Source organism: Mytilus edulis, chromosome 2 (genome assembly GCF_963676685.1).
Source record: "Mytilus edulis chromosome 2, xbMytEdul2.2, whole genome shotgun sequence".
NCBI classification, from domain to species: Eukaryota; Metazoa; Mollusca; class Bivalvia; order Mytilida; family Mytilidae; genus Mytilus; species Mytilus edulis.
This window is the reverse complement of record NC_092345.1, coordinates 80,642,097-80,666,879: the sequence shown is the minus strand read 5'-3', so window position 1 is coordinate 80,666,879 and position 24,783 is coordinate 80,642,097. Positions and strand designations below refer to the sequence as shown.

Here is a 24,783-nt window from a genome sequence, read left to right as displayed (position 1 = left end):
AAAATATTGAGACGGTCTAAGGGAGATAACTTGTATTGTAACTTGACGAAAACGAGGTTTGCCGGGATTTTTGGAACTTCCGTAAACACTGGGCGTGGTAAGTGTCTGTAAGTTTACAGAACCACACGGTTTTACTGGTTTTTACTTTACAAATAATTTCTATCAATGTGACAATTGTGCTTCTGATTAGAAAGCATTATCTTCAGTTCCGTTGAAGGCATTAGGAAGTGTCAGACAGACCGGTAAGAGTGTTTGTGCTTTAGGCAGGTTTCAACAAACCGGATCCTGATCTCAGGCAATTTTTTCGATTCATTTACTGTAAACTAAAGATTAAGAAACTGTCTCAGATAGAATAGTTCGGAGCTTTAGGCTTCATGGCCTCTAATGTCATTTGATCCAATGCATGCCTTCTTCTATCTCAAGCACTGAGTCGAGTCTTACATTTGCTGATTTAGATAAAGTTTGTGTCTGTCCATCCCAAAGGCCTTACACAAGATAAAAGTACAGTACTCATTGCTTCAAACAAGAAAATGATATCACACATTATTAGATTCTTCTCAACCATACATTTGAATCTACCTATTCAGAAAAATATCTTGGCATCACACTCCAAATCCACTATGGTGTCATTGAACCCCCAAACCAACAAATGGATTCCCCCTTCCTTCATTACTACATACTGAAAAGCAGAGCGTAATACTCGAGGGAGCTGTCTCCACCCAAGTACCAGTGCTCTCTGGTGTACCCCAAGACACAGTCCTTGGACCATTACTGTTCCTGGCCGACATTAACGTCATGCCAGAAACAGCATCTACATGTACATCAGAGACCAAATTATATGTGATGACAGCCTACTCTTTCATTCCATTACCAAACAAGCAGACAGAGAACTTCACCAGATAGACTTATCAGCATGAGAAGACTGGGAAAACAAATGGCAGATGAGATACATGTACAATGCCAAAAAATGTCTTGTCATAAGAATATCACCAAAAAATGTCTTGTCATAAGAATATCACCAAAAAATCGTCCAGTGGTACAAACATCATACCAGCTACACGGTCATACTTTAGATACAGTCGAAGCTAATACCTACTTGAGTAACCATCAGCAACATCCTAACCTGGGACAAACACATAGATAATATAGTAGGCATTGGTAATCTAACTTTAGGATTAAATCTTAAAGGCTGTACAAAACCTATAATGGCATCTGCATACATATATGTATCCATGGCAGACTACACGAAATACGTCGGACCGTCGGACAAATCCGGTGAATAATGGATCGGTCTGGTAAAATTTTGTTGAATTCCGGTCCGAATGTACAGTGTATTTTTTTTCATGGATTTTTCTAACATTCTAGCAAAATTGCCAAACGATCTCAAATTCATTTTCATCTTTATTATTCATCACAGCGATGTTTATTTTGTTCAACCGCTAGCTTTATGCCGAACATCGCCAACCAGTAATGTGTAAATCCGGGTAAAAACATATCTGACTGTCAAAAACAACAATGGATGCCATCATTGGCACAGCCGGAAATGTAAATTAAACCGGATCAGATTCTGGGAACGGATAAGGATAATTCCGGGTTTGCCGATTTAAATACAATAAATGAATAAAAATCCAAGCAGATCACAAAATTTAGCTATGAAATATAACCACAAGAATTGAAAACCAAAAGATATATGAAAAAGAAAGAAGAAACAGGAAATAATATTTTATACAGAAACTCTAAATTATGTTAAGTTCACAAACATTGTCAAAATCCAATAAAATGGGACATTACTCTTCACTGAAATGCATTCAAGCAATTGTGCACAACTTTCATAACAATATCCCCTCTTGTTACATCATTTTGTTTTAATTAATTTGTGCATTTTGGGGAGGAGTAGGGCACAACAAAGTCATATGTTTTTTGTTTTTTGTCGGATAATATACAATTAGATGTAAAAAAAATTGGTCTGGTAAAATTGCATTCGGTCTGGTAAAGCTAGGATGCTTACCAGACCGAATGTCCTGTAAAAATAAAATTCATTCGCGTAGTCTGCCATGGTGAGACCTACAGTGGAATTTGCATGCACAATAACCCCAAAAAAAGATCAAGGCAATTGATCATTGAACAGGTTGTGTCATATACATGTATATGGTAAAAACTCTAAAATGGGAAAGCCTTGAAGAAAGGAGGAAAACATGCATGCTATTCAAGATCCAGCATGATCTTATAGACATAGACCGTCACCAATATTTAACCACAAATGATAACCGAACCAGAGGTAAAAACCGCTTCTAGTCTACCAAGAAAGAACATGTCTACAGAAAATCTTTCTTCCCAGGGACTGTAATGATTTACCACAACACCATGGAGTTACAGACATACTCAATACACTTTTATGCTGCTTTCACAAATAATTCAATTCACATTAACCAATTTAAAATAGTTTAATTTGCATTCAAAATGTTTTACTTCATGTTTTGGTCTATTTTTCTTATACTGTATGCAATAGGTATACTATATTTGGTGTATGGAATTACTGTATTAAAGGTGTACATGTTCAACTGGCTGGTGTAAACTAATTTGACCTTGACCTCATTTTCATGGTTCATTGGTCAAAGTAAAGTTTTTGAGTTTTAGTCTTTTTTTTCTAATACTATAATGCAATACATTTTGTAGGTCAACAATAGTTGTTGTATGGAAATATTTTATGATGTACAAACAGTTCATGTCAGTCTCACAGGTTTTATTTGATCTTGACCTCATTTTCACAGTTCATTATTACTCAGTGTTACGTTTTTATGCTTGGTCTTAAGCTATACATCTATAAACAAAAAGTTCACTTTTTTTTTGTATAGAAGGATTGTAAGCTGTATATGTCTGTCTGACCGGTATCATCTGACCTTGACCTCATTTTGGTGGTTCATTGGTCAATGTTGAGTTTGCATGGTTAAATTAGTTTCTTAGATACTATAAGCAATAGGTCAACTATATGTAATCCATAATCATCCATATATTGATTGTAAGGTGTACATGTCTGCCTGGCATCGGTCACATGACCTTAACCTCATTTTCATGGTTTATTGGTCAATCATGAATGTCGAGTTTTCTTGGTTGAGTCTGTTTTTTAGAAACTATAAGCAAAAAGTTAACTACATGTACGTGTATATTTAGTGTATTAAATGATTGTAAGGTAAACATGTATTTCTCGTTTGGTTTATCTGACCTTGACCTCATTTTCTTGGATCATGTTAATGTGATAGTTGTAGTAAAGCTTTATATTTAGGACTACCACCATAATATGATATCAATGGTAAGTAAAGAAGACGAAACATTTCAGTGTGTGCACTCTTGTTTTTCGAAATTTTAAAGTTTTAGGTACAATGTATTAGATTATCTTGAAAAATATCAAAAAAAAATAAGAGAAATTTTGATAGTAAAAATGAACAAAACAATTGGGAGATCATTGCCCTTGAAAGACTAGTCTACTTTAACTTATTTTTTAAGTTTTTACAGAAACTATAATCATGATAATAGATAGAAGAAATTGTAAAAGCTAAAGTGTTCAGCAAAATAAGATCTACAAATAAGACCGTTTAATCTCAATTGAATGCTTATAGGAGAAAGAATGACAGGATCCTCCTGATTTTTAAGTTATAATTTTATATGTTAATGGGTACATTTTGTACATGTAGATGCTGTAAGAACATTATTTGACTCCAAAAATCAAGTCCGTTATTTCAAAACAAAACGTTTCAAGATGATGAATGAACGTATGACATGAATGAGTTAGTTCTAGATACAGCAACTTTTTGTAGAACTTTGCTAATGAAATGCTATCACTTACACTAAAAATAGGCCAAATTTAGAAAAAAATCTGAGCCAGGATTTCAAGTTTTGAACCAAATTATGGTCTATGAAGTATAAAATGCACGGTTTAGAAAAACTGAATATTCAAGTCAGAAATGTTATTAGTTTATTGTAACAAGATCTATTTTCAGGACACAATCATAACATGCTAAATGACATGTATATGTACATACATAATGATAAGTTCCAGGCTGTGAACATTTTTTGAATTTTTCATTGAATACATTGGAAAATTGAAATTGATATTATACACAGTATTGATTGCTCATTTTTCAAAAATATATATTTTTCTCATTGTTGAAGGCTGTAGGTTGCCTATTATTGCTAACATCCTCTTCATTTGAACTTTGGTTGATTGCTGTCTCATTGGCAATCAAACCACATCTTGTTTTTATATTTACCTCTTGTCATTGTTTTACTAGGATTCATTGTGATACTATAGACTACTATACTAATCTGAAATTTTAGTTAGACATGGGGGGCTATGTTTGGGCCTTACCTAACCTATCTGTTACAGTACATGTACATCTTTTATTGTATACACATGTATTATGAAATTTGAACAAATTACATGTATTTACTTAGTTTTAAATACATTCACATTAAATATAACTGTCTTATAACTAAGTTATGCAAGGTCAAAACAGCTGACCCTTGTGAAAAGATAGACAATTTAGTTAAAGTACCATCACACTTGAGGAATGTATATAATTACAGTTGTAACAAGTCGTAGGAAGTGTCTATATAGGGAAGGAAGGGGCGTACTTCCAGGTGTAATGAGAGCATTGTTATGATATATAGGTAGGGTTTTTAAATCTCTATGCTTAAATATGAAAATGTTAAAATCTAGCAAAATGCATTTAACAAAAATAACAGTTACATGACTAGTATTATAAAAATATAAATTATGTCTGACGGTGTCATATATTTATAAAAAATATTTAACATTCCACTACACAGATTGAAATACAAAAGAGATTGAATATTATTAATATTTGTATGATACACATATAGCATTGGTTCATTATCCTAGATAACTGAGTGAGTTGTGAAGGTAATTTTAAAATTAGACGATGCTGAAAAATTGCACACCAAAAAGTGTTTTTACTTGTTTCAAATTTTTTCTTGTTATAACTCAGTTAATACCAAAGCATAAAATACATGTAGGAATACAGATGAACCAAGTGCATTAGAAAAGAAGCTTTTCTGGAAGTTAATGATTTTTGTTACTCATATTTTAACAATTTCCTTAATGTTTTTAACATTTGCTCTTCCCTATGCAATGCATTAAAAAAAATTACCCAGTTACCTTCAAAAATATGATTATCAAGTGGATCAATTTTAAGTTATTTTTTAAAGACAAAGAGGTTTTTTCTATGTAAATGGAGAGCAATAAAAAAATTTTATCCTTATTTGGGTAATTTTCCTTAAATGACTTGATTTTATTCTGTCTGTGTAGATTTAGATCAAACCAGGTCACAATCTTACTAAGTATGAAAGATGCCTTCCACTGTTGCTAATGATTTAAATGATGCATATATCTGAATTATCGTTACTAGAGGCTCCATGCATGTGAAAAATAAAATAACAATTATATTTTCAAAATCATCACATAATTTTAATTTAGGTAGAGTAAATTCAGTGTAAGGGGAGATAATTGTTAACGTAATAATGAGTTTTCTTAATGGCAGTTTTGTTATAGAAGTTCAAGTATCTTACAAACTTCAAATTGTTCAAATAAATCATTGTAATAGAATACATTTATTTATTTTGTTCCATAAAATTTCAGTTGGTTTTTCCTTTACATTAATATGACCTTGGCAGAACAAATTTCCTTAACCCTGAGATCAAACGAAATAGAAATAGAACTTTTTTTTAATGTAAGAATATATATTTTGATGGACAATTTTTGGAAATGTGTTTTCTTTTATTATTAACAGGAATAGCCAAACAAAATGAGTACATCAGCTGAATTTGACGATCAAGTATCATTTGATGAAGGCATCAAGTCTATTAGGGATGATAATTGTCCAGAAAATTATATTGTTGTGGGCCATATAGAAAATGACCCAAATAGACTCACTGTTTTAAAAGTAGGAGAGGATGTGTCAGATATGCCAGAACTCTTTGATGACACACAGATGATGTATGCATTAGCCAGATATGAAAGCACTTTTGATATGTCAACAACTGTTAAATTTGTTTATTTTCATTGGTAAGTATCTCTTTTGAGCCTTATACTGTAAATTCAGAAATTGTTGTGTGCATCTATTATTAAGATTTTTATAAAAATGGACAAAAATGCTAAATTTTATGGAAAATACTGATATAGGTATCAGATATCAAAGTGTAAGTTCTTATTAGTGCAATATTTTCCAAATTGCATTATTCGCTTTATAAAAAAAAACTCACAATAATTTCTAAATTTACAGTATATAAGTTATGAAATTAACTGTACACCTGAAATTATTTTTGAAATTTGTAAGATAGGCTATCACCATGGATTGTGTACAACTATGTTTTGCCATGGTTTCATCAGTCTTCCACTTATGAGTTTGAATATCGGTTTTGTGATTTTGGAAATTTCACAATATATGTACATGTACATGTGTTTAAAAAAGGCTTTTTTTTCAATTTAAAGAAAAATTAATTAGATTTGAATCATTGATTGTCCTGTGGACATACACACATACTGTACCTATATGTTGTAGGTAAATCATACCTGTCAAGTTATTACATGTATGTAGCTTACTGCTAAGAAAAAAACACCTGTTAAAATATTGAAGCTGTTAAGTCAGTTTTAATGATACCATTTTAATATATCACCTATTCCCTTATGATGATTCTCACCTGTGCTTTTATTATTTGTTAAGTCTCATGAGGTAACTATAAGAGATCACTATTGCCAATCTGCAAATGTCCAAAAGGGTATCTTCAGTTCATTGATTGACCCTTGTAACATGATTGAGTGAAATTTGACTTCATTTCAAAAATGTGGTCCTTGAAATTAAAGAAATTTAACATTTACTAGGGATGTTATTTTAAAAGTGACAATGTATACAGACAAGACAAGACAAGACAATACAATATTTTATTTGAGTCTCACCTCTTATAAAACATTTACATAATATTACAATTTCCAATATAAAACAAGTATATCTAAAATTTGGCATTATCTTTTCAGTGCTTACTTAAAAAGAAATCAATAAACTTCTTTTTCTAAAATAATCTGAAATAATTGAAATAAAAGGTTAATAAATTGTATATATAGAAAAGAACGTGGTATGATTGCCAATGAGACAACTCTCCACAAGAGTCCAAAATCACCAAATGACACAGAAATGAACAACTATAGGTCACTGCATGTCTCCCTTCAGTTCAATCATTCAAATTGCAATAAATCAGTGCAATAAGTACAAATTTATCTGTCTTGTTATGTAAATCTTTCTAGGAAATGCTGGTATGGATGGTTGCATTTTAATCTAATATAACAGGGGAAAAAATATGTAAAAACAAATTGTTCATGTTCTAATATCAAATTGTATATTTTGTAGGGTAGGAGATAAAGTTTCATATGTAAAGAAAGGAAGGTTTGGTGTAGTTCATGGAAGTGTGGAAGAAAAACTCAGTCCTTACCATCTGTTTATAGAGACGAGTAGTAAAGAAGACTTTGATAAAGATAAAATATTACAGCAGGTAAATCACCATTCCCTAGGAATATGTCCACAGATTTAAAAACATAAACAAAGAGTCAAAGAGTTACTGTAGAAATCAATTAGTCTCTCAATGTGTAAAGTAAGAAAAGCTTTGGATTTGACAAAATACCTGCATTGTGGTGAAGCCTTCGACTTGCAAACTTATTATTTAATAGGGTTACATCCAAACCTAACTGATTTATACATCAAGAATTTGTCTGGTGATACCCTAATATTTCATATCATTTAATCTTGAAAGTTCTCAGCAATAATATATCATTTGAAACAATACTGTAAATACATTATTGAGTAATCACAATTTGAAGTACACAATGCATGTTTTGAATGCTTTTTAAATGCAACTATAAACCTATCCCACCAATATTTATTTCTCCAGAAAAATATGTATATGGATCTTCTTTTTTTTTTATATTCAATACAATTTCTTGAAAATCTGAAATAGGACTCATTTTTGCACACGTATAAAACTGCTTTTAAGCATGCACTAACCTCCAAGAACCTTGAAGACATTTTGACTTTTTTTTTAATTTGTACAAGTATTTACATGATTTATAAATTACATTTAGGTCAGTTTAAGGGGAACTACAAATGGTAAGTCAACTATATTTGGTATGCACTTGTATTAATATTTGCACACCTTATATCCATTGATTATTGTTTAGCTCCATTCCCTCAGTCATGGTTTTTTGGACTTTGAACCCTTTGCATAGTTTACTTGGTACAGTTTACATTTACACTTAGCTTTCATTAATGATTATTTGGCCCTGTGTCTTCTTCTTTCATGGTTCCATCAATGTTAACAAGAATTGAGTTTGACTGAGCCATTACTTAATTTTAAAGAAACTTTTAACATTTTTTGACTCTTTTGGTAGAACTGTTAACCCTTTAAATAAAGATACAGATTATGTTAAAGATCAATTTGGTCAGAGTATGTGGCATATATTGCTGAAACTTAAAATGTCATAAGAGATAGTATGCTGAAATGTGTAGGTGTTTGTCTTGCTTCAATGATTTTTTTTAGACTTTAGCATTCTAGGCTAGACTTGAGGTTCCTGACTTGGGACAGATGTGGCTTATGAGACGTGTTTGTGAGTTCTTAACCACCCCTTTTACCTAAAGCCAATGTAGAGTAAACAAACACACAGTAATATGCACAGTAAAACTTAGTTTTAAGAAGTCTGAATCTAATGAAAGAAAAGGTAACAGAAGAAACTAAGCAAAATAACAATAATCAAATGACTGCTAACAGCTACTGTCATACTAGTCCAGACCTTTATTAAACTGATCAACAGATTATGTCTTCATTATATGATAATCAATCCTTCCTGTTAGGAGTTTAGTATTATGTTATCATAAATTATAGGAGAGGAACATAACCCATATCGTGCCAACAACTGGTTTTAAAATATATATATATTATGTATGTGTGCCCAGGGAACATCAACATCTGAAAACAGATAATTTAAATGAAGGGGGGAAAATCATCTCCTTTATTATAAATTTTAGTAATAAGCTTCCCGTTATATAAATATACATATATATCAAGATCCAGAAAGGGCAGTATTCATTGTTAGTATTACATTTATTTGAAGTTAGTTCAACAGGATAAATCTCTTTAATGACAGTGAACACACTGAAGTCGTCATTATTGAGAGCTAAAATATCATCCAATATCTAAAGGTGTTATTAAATCAAATCTTGTTTTGATGTGTCTTTGCCCATTTTAGACATAAATAGTGATTTGTTATTGCATGTTTTACCTTTGGTCCAGATAAGCAAAAAACAGTTTCTGTACGTAGATGAAACTGGCTTAACCACACTCTTTTTTTTTTCGTGTACCATGTCAGAGAAACTAGACCCTGTGGTGTTCTGATAGTTTATCTTTGTTTGTATATATGTTCCAGACCCTATGAGTATTTGGACCGTACACGTATGGTCCAGTACAAGCTGATTATACATGTTATTGGATCATATGGGTTAAATTTAAACAAACATTTATCACAATCTTTCTTTTTAGTTTTACAAACTGTTATTATTACAATTAGATGGATAAAATAAACAAACGAACAATTGAAATTTAATATTTGTTTAATTGTATATCTGAATCCTATTTTGGTACTCTCGCCCAAGGTGACACAAGTTTCTTAATATTTTTTATATTATCATGTTTGCAGTTCATGCATGTTCCTTTGCATTTGCATTTTTTTGTAAAGTTGCTAAATATTCTTAAACAATTGTCCTCCCACATTATGTTTACTTTGATTTCTACAATTTCAGTGATCAAAATTCAATTAATTAATGTATTTCAGATCGACATGCTAAATACAAGTAGAGATTAACAGATTTTAAATTACAATAAGGGTGAATTTAAAAAAAAGTTAAAATATAAAGTTTTTATTTCAATTAAAATTGAACTATTTTATATTAATTTGAGAGTTAAGTTATGTTGATCTGTTATATGCATTTGTATCTAATAAACTTGACCAACTTCTATGCGTACGGTCCGACCATATGAGTATTTTGGAAAAGTATGCGTACGGTCCAAATACTCATACGGTCAGGAACATATATATTTTATTCAGAGGATTCGGGTGTTGTTGTGATCTCTTTTACTGTCTGTTATTTTTGGTATTTCCTTTTATCATTTTTATATATTTTTTTGAATTAATAACAACATGACAATTTGGTGACATATATAACAATTTTTTCTGTTAAAATGTTACCCATAGTTTTCCAAGCCATTATTGACTCTGTAAAATGTTATCTCATCAGAAATTACTAAGTTTAAAGAAATACAAATGATATTCAAAGAAACTGTGTCATTGAACATAAACATGATGAAAAATTGTCTTCAAAATCAATAAATCTTTAAACATGTATGATTTTTTTTTTCCAGTTAGAAGAAAATACTGGTAAAAAATCAAAAGTAATAGAAACTGTCACATCTGGTATGCAACAAAGAGGTTTTACACAAACTCAGCTTCCAAAGAGAGGTCCTGCAACTAAAAGTGGGCCAGGAATTGCTACAGGTGGGGCAGAAATACAAATAGCCCCTGAAGTACTTACTGCCGTTCATGATGTAAAGGCAGACGGCAATGACACCACATGGATGTTGGCTCAGTATGAAGGTGGTGACCCTAAATCTCCAATAGTACTAGAGTCTACAGGGACAGGAAACATTGATGAAATGAAGTCCCACTTATGTGATGATTCAGCAATGTATGGATTATATAGGACTACAGATAAAGTAGATGATATTGTTACAGTCAAGTTTACATATATTCAGTGGTAGGTTTCACTGTTACATTCAAGTTTACATATATTCAGTGGTAGGTTTCACTGTTACAGTCAAATTTACATATATTCAGTGGTAGGTTTCACTATTACAATCAAGTTTACATATATTCAGTGGTAGGTTTTACTGTCACAATCAAGTTTACATATATTCAGTGGTAGGTTTCACTGTCACAATCAAGTTTACATATATTCAGTGATAGGTTTTACTGTGACAGTCAAGTTTACATATATTCAGTGGTAGGTTTAACTGTATCAGTCAAGTTTACATATATTCAGTGGTAGGTTTCACTGTTACATTCAAGTTTATATATATATTCAGTGATAGGTTTTACTGTGACAGTCAAGTTTACATATATTCAGTGGTAGGTTTAACTGTATCAGTCAAGTTTACATATATTCAGTGGTAGGTTTCACTGTTACAGTCAAGTTTGCATATATTCAGTGGTAGGTTTCCTTGTGACAGTCAAGTTTACATATATTCAGTACCAGGTTTTACTGTTTCAATCAAGTTTACATATATTAAATGGTACAATTAGGTTTCACTGTTACAGTCAAGTTTACATATATTCAGTGGTAGGTTTTACTGTTACTATCAAGTTTACATATATTCAGTGATAGGTTTTACTGTTACAATCCAAGTTTACATATATTCAGTGGTAGGTTTCACTGTCACAATCAAGTTTACATATAGTCAGTGGTAGTTTTCACTGTCACAATCAAGTTTACATATATTCAGTGGTAGGTTTCACTGTTACAGTCAAGTTTACATATATTCAATGATAGGTTCCACTGTTACATTCAAGTTTACATATATTCAGTGGTAGGTTTCACTGTTACAATCAAGTTTTATACATAGGTAGTCCTTGTTATATACATGTAGTACAGTTGAGTATTGACATTACATCCATTGTAAGACCAAAGTGTATACATATAGAATAATACATGGCAAAATCTGTATTGCATGCTGTATCACCACAAGAAACCAATATCAGACCTGAGGGCAAAATTAATTATAATTGAAATTGCATTACAGGCCCGTAGCCAGGAATTTTCAAAGGGGGGTTATTTGGACTCACGAAATCAACTTTAACAGTCACAATTCTAACCGAACGTTCACTTTAACAGTGCTTATTTGTTTTCAAGGGGGGTTCGGACGAACCCCCCTGGCTACAGGTATGCATTGTATTTGCTGAGAAGCCTTCATCTCTCTAAGATATTTATGAAATGTTTGAAAGAACAAAAAAATGTTTTTTTTTAGTTATTGCCCTTATACCTTGGATAGACAAAATATGTGCAATGTGGGGGACACTGGAACTTGATTTGTATCATAATTGAGATTACAGTATAAGTACAGTAATAATTTTGATTGCTTTTTTTTACAGGATTGGTGGTAAATTAAAACCTATGAGGAAGGCTAAAGTATCAACAAACAAAGGTGTTATAGAGAAAACTTTTAGTCCTTACCATGTTAGTTTGTTTGCTACAGAACAATCAGATATATCTGAAAGAATTGTAATGGATAAGGTAAGAAAATCAAAACTTGGTGATCAACACTCAACAAAACTTGGTTATCAACACTCAATAAAACTTAGTTATCAGCACTCAATAAAACTCAAAACTGGGTTATTAGCACTCGACAAAACTAAAACTTGGTAATTGGCACTCAATAAAACCATTAAAACTTGGTTGTCAGCACTCAATAAAACTCAAAACTGGGTTATCAGCACTCAACAAAACTAAAAACTTGGTTGTTGGCACTAAACAAAACTGTAAAAATTAGTAATTGGCACTAAAAAAACCTTAAAACTTGGTTATCAGCACTCAATAAAACTCAAAACTGGGTTATCAGCACTCAACAAAACTCTAAAACTTAGTTATCTGCAATCAACAAAATTTAAAAAGGGCCATGTAAATGCATATATTTTTATATTTTAATCATCATCGGGTCTATATCATACATTAAAACAGGGCCATCTTCAAAAAATTTGCTAAAAAGAACTAATTAGTTGACTTAACCTTCCAAAAAAACATGTACAGGACATTGATTAATCTTTTTTGAGTTGTTGCTATTATTTAATGTGTTGGTATCCAAATGGTTTTAACAATTTAAACTAAAACTTAAGTATGTCCTCAAATTCCCAGTAATTTTGATTTCTTTTCCTGGGTTATAATGACTGCAAAAGATAACTATATTTTTCTTTAAGTATAGCAGATAATTAGAATAAAAGAGAATGTGATGATTTCCTCATTTAGACTTCAACTCATCTGCATAAAAAACAAAAGACAATTCTGTATACTGTGGATTCATTATTATATTCTTATGGGTTTTGTGGGTACAGGTGAACCACAAATTCAAATGTTCAACTAATAACATATTTTCAATAGGCTTTGTATATGGCAAAACCATAAAATCAAATATCCATGAATATGCAAAATTTCGGCAATTCATGAAAATTGATACCCAAGAAAATAAATGAATCCACAGTATAGACTTTTCCACTATTAATGATGTTTTTTTTTTTTTTTGTAGATAACTTCAGCATCAGGAACCAGGTCTCATGTAAAATAACCATCTGATAAAGAAACTAACAAAGCTCATGTTAATTGCAGTATGAATAGTTTTTACATGACAGAAAAAATCCAAGAGTTAAACCATGACAGTAATAAACCACAGATACAGTTACATAAGCTTTTAAAAGAGATGTATGCTCTTCTTTACCATCCATAACAGAGTGATTGATGCAGTCATATTTCTTGCCATGTTTTTGTTATAATAATAATTGTACTTAAAAAGTTAAAAGCTGTTCCAGAATTAAAGCTTGAGACACTTTATTAAGATCTTCAGCCCCAATGATATAATTTTCTTATTTTATAAATTAATTCTTAGAAAATTAAAAGGAAAAATAAGTTCAACAATCAATTTTGGAACATTCCTCTAAATTTAGACACTAGTTTTTGGATATAAACAATAAATACAAATATCTATATACAGATATTTGGAAAGTTCCATTTTTTGTGTTTATTAAGGCACTTATAGTGTTGTTGGTGGTGTGATCATAAATCAAGTGTTCCCAAGGACCTTAATAGTTAACTCTGGAATAGTCCCTACATATTGTTAACTAAGTTTATTTGTGTGAAACTTACAATATAAGTGATATTTTTATTCTGTGATTTTCCTATTTATATGTATTCAAGTTTGAATAGTCTGTTTGCCAATTCCATAATTGATTTTGTAATTGGAGATATAGTTGTTCGGGTATTTCCCTAAGGAGTGACAGAAATTCTCATTGACAATGAAGAGCTAATAGAAAGAGCAAATTCATATACATGTATATGTAATGTGTGCTTTGTTTTAAGTTTTTCAAATCTTTTAATAACATTTTATAATGAAGTTATTGTGGATTCACTAATATTCGTGTTGGATACCAATTTTCGTGGATACAGGAAAACCTCTAATTTAAATGTTCAACAAAATACAAATATTCTGAAGGAATGTATGCAGACTTTATCAAAACCACGAAGTAAAATATCCATGAATATGCAAGCTTTCCACAATCCAGGAAAATTGGTGCCCACGAAAATAAATGAATCCACAGGATTTTTCATAAAAATTGTGAAAACTGTCAAGATATCACTGCCAACTTATTATGCTTTGCATGGGTATCAACTAATTTGGTCTTGTTCAGAACCAGTCTAAAATTGGGTTAAAAGTGTGTGATAATAGAATAAAATCAGTTATTGGCAAATAGACTTGGTACATATTTAATCAGATAAAATATTTGTAAGCTGAATGAAAAGGCTATTAGATCCTTTAGTTTTCATTTCATCCTTAATTAGTGGAAAGAGAATTAAGAATCTCAGATATTTATTAACATTTCTAAATTTCTTTGAATTGCAGAGAAATTACTGCATTATATTTTGTAGTGTGAGCATCTTCATGATAGAGTGACATAATAAGTGCAGTAGAATCATATGTATCGGGGGGTTCTGGGGGTTGGAACACCCCTTTTTTTTTGCCGATCAATGCATTTGAATGGGAGCATATAGTTGGCACCCCCCTTTACTCTGGGTTGGGAACCCCCCTTTTTGAAATGGCTGGATCCGCCACTGTGTATTTTCAACATTGTATGTATTATGCATCATTAGAAACTAAAAAACAAATCGTTATTTCATACTGAGGATATTTACAATTCACACTTCACTCAAGTTTAATAAATCTAGGGCAATTGTAAATTGTATATTTTATGATCTTATCATACAGATTCAATATTTTATTAAAGTCTCACCACATGTAATATGTGACATGGTAGAAAATATTTCATTATTTTCTGAAGTGCAAGATCAAATATGTTGCACATGTATTTCTATTTTTACCACCAAATGTTTTATCTTTCCTTTTTTAGTTCAAATAAAGTAATACATGTAATAATAAGAAGAGACATTTTATCAATGAAATTTCAAATGATAACCATATTTTTGGTAAAGATTTTGTTTTTATTGTAGCATGACTTTTCACAAAGTATTTGGAATTAATTATAAACAAAAAGCTCTGCATTTTTTTGTTAATATGCCTGATTTTACAATTGACATGACAAAACCAGTTGAAATAAGATTTTTTTTAAGCATAAATAGATGCTGAAATTTGCAAAAAGTTGACAAAATGTATAAATTTATGGGTATAAATAATAATCTCCATAATTTTTACCTGGCTAACAACGAAAGTTGACATGCAGATTCTACGGAAGAGATCCGTTTGCGCCAAAAATGCGTCCTTTTGCGCCACAACTTTTTTTCTCTAATGCTACGTTTGCGCCACCTGTTTTAAAATTACATGGTATCATTTGCGTCAAAGATAAAATATACGATTGCGCCAATTTAGAGAAAAACATTCCTTAAGCAAAGAAAACATTTTTCTATTACAGTTTCCTGATTTGGAAGGCAAAAGGCAATATAAAAGTGGAATATAAATTAAATGTCCATTCCTGAATCCATGTATTGTATACAATTGCTGGAAATACTTCTGACAACACTTAAATGTTCCATCAGCAAAAGCATCTTCTGCCCCGCATCTCTTCTTCTTTATTTGTGATCACTCTTACCTCACTTAAAATTTCGTGAAATTCTACTGAACTTTTGGTTGGGCAGGGTACAGTTATCTTCTCTCTCTGTACATAGACTGTCTTATGCACTTCAAGTCATTTTTCTGTAGATGTCTTCTTCATGATGGAATAGCTCCGAACATATGATCTTAGCTGGTCTTTCGGATATATTTTCTGTAGCTTTTCTTTTGCATGCTGTTCGTAGTATTTGACGCGCTAACTTTTGTGGGTCTGTCTGGTGTATATATGCAAGATTTCCACTCAGACAAAAATGATACTAAATATATATTAATCTTTAATATGTACGATCAATATGTGTTCAGATAAATTGGCGCAAATGAGTTCCGAAAACTGGCGCAATTGATACATTTGGAAAAAAAAATTTGGCGCAAATGATACCCCTGAAAAACAGTAATTGGCGCAAAAGGAGTGTTGCCGATTCTACCATACTTTGAGTTTGATGAAACATGTCTCCAGTAAACCCAGCAAAATCAAATTTAAAATGAACACTTGCTAAGCATACTCAATATTTAATATTTTTAACTGTTGAAAGTGTAGAAATATTTTGTCCAATGAGATGCAGGGATTGAAACTGTTTCTCTTATTCTAGTAATTACAAGCACACAGAAAAAACCAACAAAAAAATATAATGGCTGAAAGGATTTATTTTTTTGTCAGCCAGAATAATTTGGCCTGCTTGGTATATCACTGTGATGGAATCACTATCAAAGTCAAAACGTCCTTTATTCTTTTTTCGTATGCAATTTTCAGTTATTATTAAAGATAATTTTTTTAAAAGGGGACCAATTTTATTTTTCAAACATTTTGTTGGTGTTTTATAAGAAAATTGTTATTATTTACAATGTTATTGTTCAAATGTTTAATTGTTTTTTTCAATATATATTTTTATGTGTTTTTATACTGGATACTAGTTGCATTTTATGATGTATTTTTTTGTAATATGATCTGTTATATGTCAAAAAGTGTCTTGTCAAATTTTTAAAATGTTTATGAATTGTTTTATATAAAGATTTTAGTTTAATCTAGGTACTGGAGTACTAAATATGTGATTATGACACACTCAATCAAATTTGCAGTTGCAGTCTAGCCATTCCTATATGTTACAGTATTTTAATTTTTTTTATGATTTTTGTTTTTATGAACTGATATTAAAAAGAAAGCAAAATAAACCATGGACAATAGCATTAAAGTGAAGTAATCAAAATGGATTTTTAAGACGTGACTATGTCTATTGGAACATGAATTTTAACTGTCTCTAATGTCATGTGATATTTAGTAATAAAAAATTAAATATAACTAGTCATATGTTTCATAGTTTAATTGACCTTTCGTTTAGGCAATTTCAAAAGAAACAAGAAATTAGGGAAACAAATTGTGAAAATACATTTATGTTTCCTTGGGTTTTGATTTGTAAGTTAAGGAGGTTGTCTATGATTGTATAAATTTGGCTTCATTATTTTTTAATGAAACAATGGTGGTTCCATTGAAGCATAATAAGAATCTCTTCTACACTTGTGCAACATTTCTCTGACTTTTTTTTTTAATTTACAGGTCCATAATCCTGAAAAAGACCATCAGATCTCATAAGAATCTCATACTATTTTTGCATTAGATTGACATGTTTATAAAAAGCAAAACTACAGTGCCTTTTTGCCATTTTGAAATAAGTGAAGATGTGTTATGATTCTAAATGAAATTACTATCCACTAAAAGACAAGGATATAACCAACTTCCACCATGATAATAACAATATATTATAACACTGAAGATAAATATATGTTATTGTCCTCTTCATAGTTTGACAGTCCCTTTGGTATCTTTCGTCCCTCTTTTCTTTCTGTGTAAAACCTACTTATGAGCAAATCAGGAGGTTTTTAGGAACCTATACTTCAGGTCAAACAGATTTATTAATCATTTATGTATAAATCTAACATATCAAATTGTTAAAAAAAAATGGCACCTAAAAAATCATGTAACACAATTTATGTAAAGGCAGGAAAAGATATTAACCATTTTGACAAGGGTCACAACAATCAATGTTGGAAAAGTTATAAATTTGCAATTAAATAAAGAAAGAATTTTCTCTTTTATATTTCCTGAAGATAACTGAGAATCTATACGTTATTATATACTTGGCCATATAAATAAATACTAGTCAATTTATGTAAATTGTTTACAATGATATTCATCTTAAAATATTGTTTACAACATGTACTTTTAATTTATACCATTATATATGTAGTATGTATGTGATCTGAATAATAAAAATTGATACAAATAAAATCCATTTGTTTTATAACTGGGATATTTAAAAAAAAAAAATATGTCAACATCAACACAACTAAAGTTTTTTTTTTTTTTTTTTTTTTTTTTTTTTTTTTTTTAATTTTCATTTTTTTATTGAAATCTGTACATTTGTTAGTAATGAAAACATCGAATACCGGTACCTTATCCCGGCCTCGTTAATGTTAGCAATAGATCATGTAAATATATATATGTGTTAGTATTTGTTAGTTCATTTTATAAAAAAATATATCAGCTGTAGTTACAATATAATACAACATTTTTTATTTGCAATAAAAAATAACTTAATAAAAGTTCAAAAATAAGGACCACAAATACATGAATTCATCATATTAGAATAATCATTTTAACAAACATACAGATATTCAAGATTTTTTTCGTTTTTTTAAGAATGGAAAATTTGAGGTTAAATTAATCAATTTAAATTAATCAAAATTTAAAATAAAGAAAAAAAAAAAAGAAAAAATTAATACAGAAAAAGAAAGAAAATAAAAATAAATATAATTTTCTGATGAATATTTTTGATGTAGCTTTTTTGATAGTTCAAAAATTAACATTCTATCATGTTTTTCACATATGAATTTTAATAGGACTTTAATTACAATTGAAACAAATGAGTAAATAGAATCCACAATTTATTAAAACTCTCAAGTTTATTGTTTCTTACTGCTATACACTTCTCTAGATTATATAGATCTTTTAGTACTTTCTTCACAGCATGAATTGATAAAACTTTCTGGAAATATCTTGTATTATAAATATATTGTTTAAGACACAGAAAAATCAGGTTTGAAATTTCACCCTTGTAAACATGTGAGACATCACCAAACAAAAAATTCTTTTTGGTGAATGAAATACTTATACCATTAGATAAAAACCATATATCTATTTCTTCTAATAAATTCTGGACATTTTCACAATTCCATAGTACATGTTCTATAGTTTCTATTTCTTCCTTACAGAAATTACATAGCTGGCTATTTATGACATTAATTTTACACAAAAATTTGTTTGTAGCTAATATTCTATGATTTACTCTAAACTGTAACCATTGTAATTTTGTGTTATTAGTAACTGCAAAAGGAAGTTTGAAAATTTCTCTCCATTCCAATTCATTAAGTTCCAAAATTTGATTCCACTTTTTCTCCCCATTCGGAACCACTTTAGGTATTAACATCCAATATATATCTTTAGTTCCCTTTTTCCTTTTTAAAATGGTTTGAACAAAAGAGGGAATAAAAGGTTCTGTGAGCTTATTATCTCCCCTTGAATACAGCTTCTTTGTCTTATTTAATGCTGAAATGATACTATTATACATCATTATATTCCCAGAAATATCAAATTTGTCTTTTATTTCCCCATATGAGAGAAACTTCCACTATTACTAATCACATCATTTACAAAAACAATACCTTTATTATACCAACTTCTATAAAATACATGTTTATTGTTGATATTTATATTCTTATTCATCCATAATGGACTAGCAAGAAAATATTCCCATGTAGAATTTATATCTTTATCTACAAAATATTGCCATGCTTTAAATACATCAATCCAAAATTTATTTTTGACATTCGAAATAGTATTTGTTGTGTAACTATTTCCTAGTTTAAACAATTTTTCTTTATCTATATTTGTAAATAAAATAGTTGACCATTTACAGTTAGAACTAAACAATTTTCTTATCCATGTACATTTTAAAGCTATCATAAATAGATGAATATTTATCATCTTCAAACCACCATTCTTATAATCCATGTGTAACACTTCTTTTTTAACTCTATGAACTGGTGAGTTCCATAAAAAATAATAAATAGCATCATTAATTTTCTTAATCATCTCAGCATTTGGGTTTGGTAATGTTAAAAAGAGATGATTAAGTATTGGAAGAATAAGAGTTTTAACCACAGATATTTTACCAATAACTGTTAGGTTTCTTTTAGACCATGTATTTATCAAATTTTTTATCTGATGATACCTATCAGTATAATTTAAGTTTAAAATTTTATCAAGATCAATATCAAAGTTTATCCCTAACAGCTTAAAAGAAGTTGACCCCCATGATAAATCTCTGTTCTGGCATAACATTTCTCTACTGTATTTTTTACTTCCTATCCATACTACTTGAGTTTTTGTAAAATTTATCCTTAGTCCAGAAAGTTTCGCATACCAATCTAGCTCTAATAAAGCTTCTTCCATAGATTCTTCACTTCCATCTAAAATCAGAGAAGTGTCATCTGCAAACTGAGATAGTTTATGTTCAACTTGAGAAATTTCTATACCCTGTATTTTCTTATTACCTCTAACCTTTATTGCCAAAATCTCTGCACATAATATGAAAAGGTACGGTGATAATGGGTCCCCCTGTCTACAGCCTCGTCCAATACCAAAGAACTCTGATAAATTTCCACCCTGAATGACTGAAGAGCTAATATTATTGTAAAGTACTTTTATCCAGTTGATTATGGAATTCCCAAAGTTGAAAAAAGTCAGAACTGCTAAAAGAAAATCCCAGGATACTGTATCAAAAGCTTTTTCAAAGTCTATCAACAGTAATAAACCAGGTATATCTTTTTCCTCGGTATACTGCAAAATATCATATATAAGTCGGATATTATCTCCCATATAACGCCCACTTATAAAGCCAGTTTGATCTAAATTGATAAGTTTATCTAAAACTTTTTTAAATCTATTTGCGATCACCCCTGACCCAATTTTATAAACTGTATTTAATAATGAAATTGGGCGCCAGTTCTTCAGAAAATGGCGTGGCTTGTTATCCTTTGGCAAACATGTGATAATACCTTGTTTTTGAGTGACTGATAATGATCCAATGTGAAATCCATAATTTAGAGATTCTACAATAAAATATTTTAAATCTTTCCAAAAAAATTTAAAAAACTCAGTCGAAAAACCATCAGATCCAGGAGATTTATTATTTTTCATTTTATGTAATGTTAAACCTGCCTCAGCTATAGTTATCTCCCCTTCTAAATTATTTTTTTCATCCTCTGTCAATTTTTCAAAATTTAAATTTTTTAAATCATTTTCTAATTGTTCTAATTTACAGCCATTTAAACTACAGTCCCTATTTTTATATAATGTTTCATAAAATACTTTTGTTTCTTTTAAAATATCACATTGCTTTGTTATAATCCTTCCATCTTCTGTTTCGACTTTTGGTATAATTTTACTAGTAAAATTTTTTGACTCAAGACCACAAAAATATTTAGTTGGCTTTTCTCCTTCCTCAATCCATTTTGCCCTTGAACGTATTAATTTACCCTTCATCTTTTCTTTCCTTATATCCTCCAGTTCTTGTTTTTTATCTTTTAATTGATTTATTAATTCTTCCTTAAAATTTGCTTCTAATAAATCAATTTCCCTTTGTAAATCTAGAACCTTTTTATCCTTTTCTTTTTTCTTATAACTTGCATATGAAATAGTCTTTCCTCTGATTTCCATCAATAAAGTCTCAAGAAATAATTGCTTGTTTATAGTAAGTTGTAAATTTTCATCATAAATTTCATCAATATGTTCCAAATCATAAACATGTGCACAATATTGTTTCTTGACATCAAATATTTTATCTTTAACAATATTTACATATTCTTGATCATATAATAAGGAATTATTGAATTTCCACAGTCCTTTACCTCTTATAAATGGGTTAAATTGTAGCTCTAAAATTACAAAAGAATGATCTGAGCGATAGCTAGGTTCAATTTTACAATTTAGTAAATTTGTTAACATATTATCTGTAAAAAGAAAAAAATCCAACCTAGCCTGTTTAAAGGGCTTCTTTTTTCTCCATGTATATCTACGCAAGTCTGGGAAAAGTTCCCTAAAAGGATCTATAAGGTTCCATTGATCTATAATTTCTAAAATTTTATCTCTAGCACTAGGGTTATTAATATGTAAATAGTTACAATAGTCTATATTGGGATACAATACAAGATTAAAATCACCACATATTATAAAGTTTTCATTTCCAAAATCTTCTATAATACACATAATAAGATGGTAAAAATTAGGATTATCTGCATTAGGACCATACAATGATAGAAGTGTTACTCTCTCCTTGTCTATAACAATATCTAATGCTAGATAATTACCATTTACATCTTTCTTCTCTTTTAATACTTTAAACTCAAAATTATTATTAAACATTACAGCAACTCCTCTAGAGTTTGAGGAGAAAGATGAAAAATAACACTCATAGCCCCACATGGTCTTAATATTCATTTCACTTTCATTTGTGAAATGTGTATCTTGAATGCAATAGATGTTGCATTTTTTAGACTTAAGGAAATTAAATACATCTCTTCTCTTTTCAATGTCACCTAGACCTTGACAGTTAACTGATAATATCTTTAGAGACCCCATTCAATTATGAGAAGAACAAAATGTGAAGTCCAAAAAGAATACAATAAATTAAAAGCAATATTCATCAGATGGGTTATTTGTACTGAAAAAGTATCTTGTTTTAACAAAAAAAACAAAAAAGGAAAAAAAATAATTTGAAAAAGTGATGAAACTATGAGATAAAAAATTATAAACAGTATCAAGACAACAGGCATTCTTCCTGTTTTCTGCATACAATGTAATGATGCAGTTTCAATTTTTGCAATATTTTTCTCTGTTTAGTTAAATATTCACTCAACTATCTTAATAAATCTTTATTTTGATTGACATAATATATAATCAGATCAGAAATTTCGAAATAATATACAAACTTTAAGTAATAATTGTGTTTTTTTTTTTTTAAAGTATCTAGAATTATCTCCCTTCTTTCAGTATTGAGTAGTCTAAATCAACAAATACATGTATATTTCTTAATCTCCAAAAAGTCAGAGTTACTTCCCTTCTCTCAGTCTTCTGTTGATGTCATCATACAACCCATATTTCATTTGGAGACCATTATCAGTTCTGCCATAAATGCCACAGTTGAAATACCACACCTGATCAAACCTTCCACTATCTTCAAGTCTTTTTATAAGAGCCATATTTCTGGTGGTAACATCATCTACAAATTTTACTTTGTTTCTTAGTTCTTTTCTTTTTCTCATTATACTCCTCTTTACGTCAGTATTAAAACACCTTACGATTAATGGTCGTGGTTCTCGCTGTGCAGGTAAACGATGGATGGCTACAATATCTCGGTCATGCAGTGTTATATTTAAGTCAGACTTTACCATTTGTATAAAATCTTGACGGAGATCTTGCTGCTCTTTCCAGGGAAAATTAAATACCTTGATGTTATTCTTTCTGGAGTATTGTTCATTGTAGTTACTGCTTATATTTGTTACTTTAGCAATTTCTGTTGTTTCAGACAGTTCTTTTTTAATTGATATTGTTTTGGCTTCATTTTGATCTATCTTCCTTCTCAAATGTTCATTTTCAATCGATAAGGCCTCCACCTTTTCTTGCATTTCTGTTTGGATTTTATTCAATCTCTCATTCATCTTTTTATCTAAAGTGGATTCAAATTTACTAAAAAGTTTTTTCACAATACCAGTAACCATATTCTCAAGGTCAGCTGTTTTGACAAGGTCTTTTGTTACTTCATTCAGATCATCTTTTGTTGTTACATCCTTGAGGCTAAACTTGATTTCATCTAGGTCTTTTTGAAAATTAATTATCCCTGATAAATCCATACTTGTATTGGAATCTGTTGACACATCTGAGCGAGTTCTCTTTGTAGGTTGTTTACTAATATCTTTATCTTTCTTAGCTGTTAATAAAGACTGAACAGTTTTAACTTGTTTCTGTTTATCTGCTGATTGACTTGAAAGTCTATTTGAAGGGTTACTACCTCCAGGCATATTGCACACAATATAATTATATATGTCTATTGTAGCTAAATCCAATCATTCAAGTTTACACAATAAAATCCTTGAAAATGTCTAATATTTCCTATTTTCTTGAAATATATCACACAAAAAGCATATCAATGGATGCATCACTTCAAAAACTACTTCTTGGCCATAAAATTAATCCATTTCAGACAATTAAACTGCTGAAAATATTGCAAAAATTGGGAGCTGACTTTTCACAGTGTTATCAGCTCAGCGGCCATCTTGAACCTCTAAACTAAAGTTGATTTCATTATTGGATGGCAGTATGGAATTTATACCAAATTATGAAAAGGTTCAGTTGGAGTATATATTTTTTCTTAAATGGGGAATTCAATATATATTTTTTATTCTGCTTTGATATATATATATGGGTATTAAAGTGAAAAATATTTGGATTTTTAATAATTTAAAAAGTATAGATCAACAAAACCATTTTATATTGAAAGTTGAAACATTACATGACAAATATGTTGGAATTTGAATTTCTTGTGTCCTTTAACAATATATATCAATATTTGTGTACATAATTGTTGGTACCACTAGGAATATAGTTTTTTGTGTTGAAAAATATTCAAAATGCATTCTGACGTTTGAGTAGTACATGTTGGAAGACGTTGC

General features: G+C 30.0%; 1 protein-coding gene across 4 annotated transcripts; it reads left to right on the top strand.

Moving 5' to 3' along the window:
- LOC139513119 (uncharacterized) lies at window positions 1-18,283 on the top strand. Of its 4 annotated transcripts, none has more exons than XM_071301336.1 (6): window positions 1-97; window positions 5,808-6,082; window positions 7,422-7,563; window positions 10,480-10,871; window positions 12,263-12,404; window positions 13,411-18,283. In XM_071301336.1, exons 2-6 carry the CDS (start codon window positions 5,823-5,825, stop codon window positions 13,447-13,449), a joined length of 975 nt encoding a protein of 324 aa, XP_071157437.1. In that variant the 5' UTR covers window positions 1-97; window positions 5,808-5,822; the 3' UTR covers window positions 13,450-18,283. The 4 variants fall into 4 exon arrangements, with proteins under 4 accessions (XP_071157437.1, XP_071157439.1, XP_071157440.1 ...); XM_071301338.1 differs by having other exon boundaries at window positions 73-242; XM_071301339.1 differs by having other exon boundaries at window positions 86-107; window positions 13,411-14,394.
- The last annotated feature ends 6,500 nt before the right edge of the window (window positions 18,284-24,783 follow it).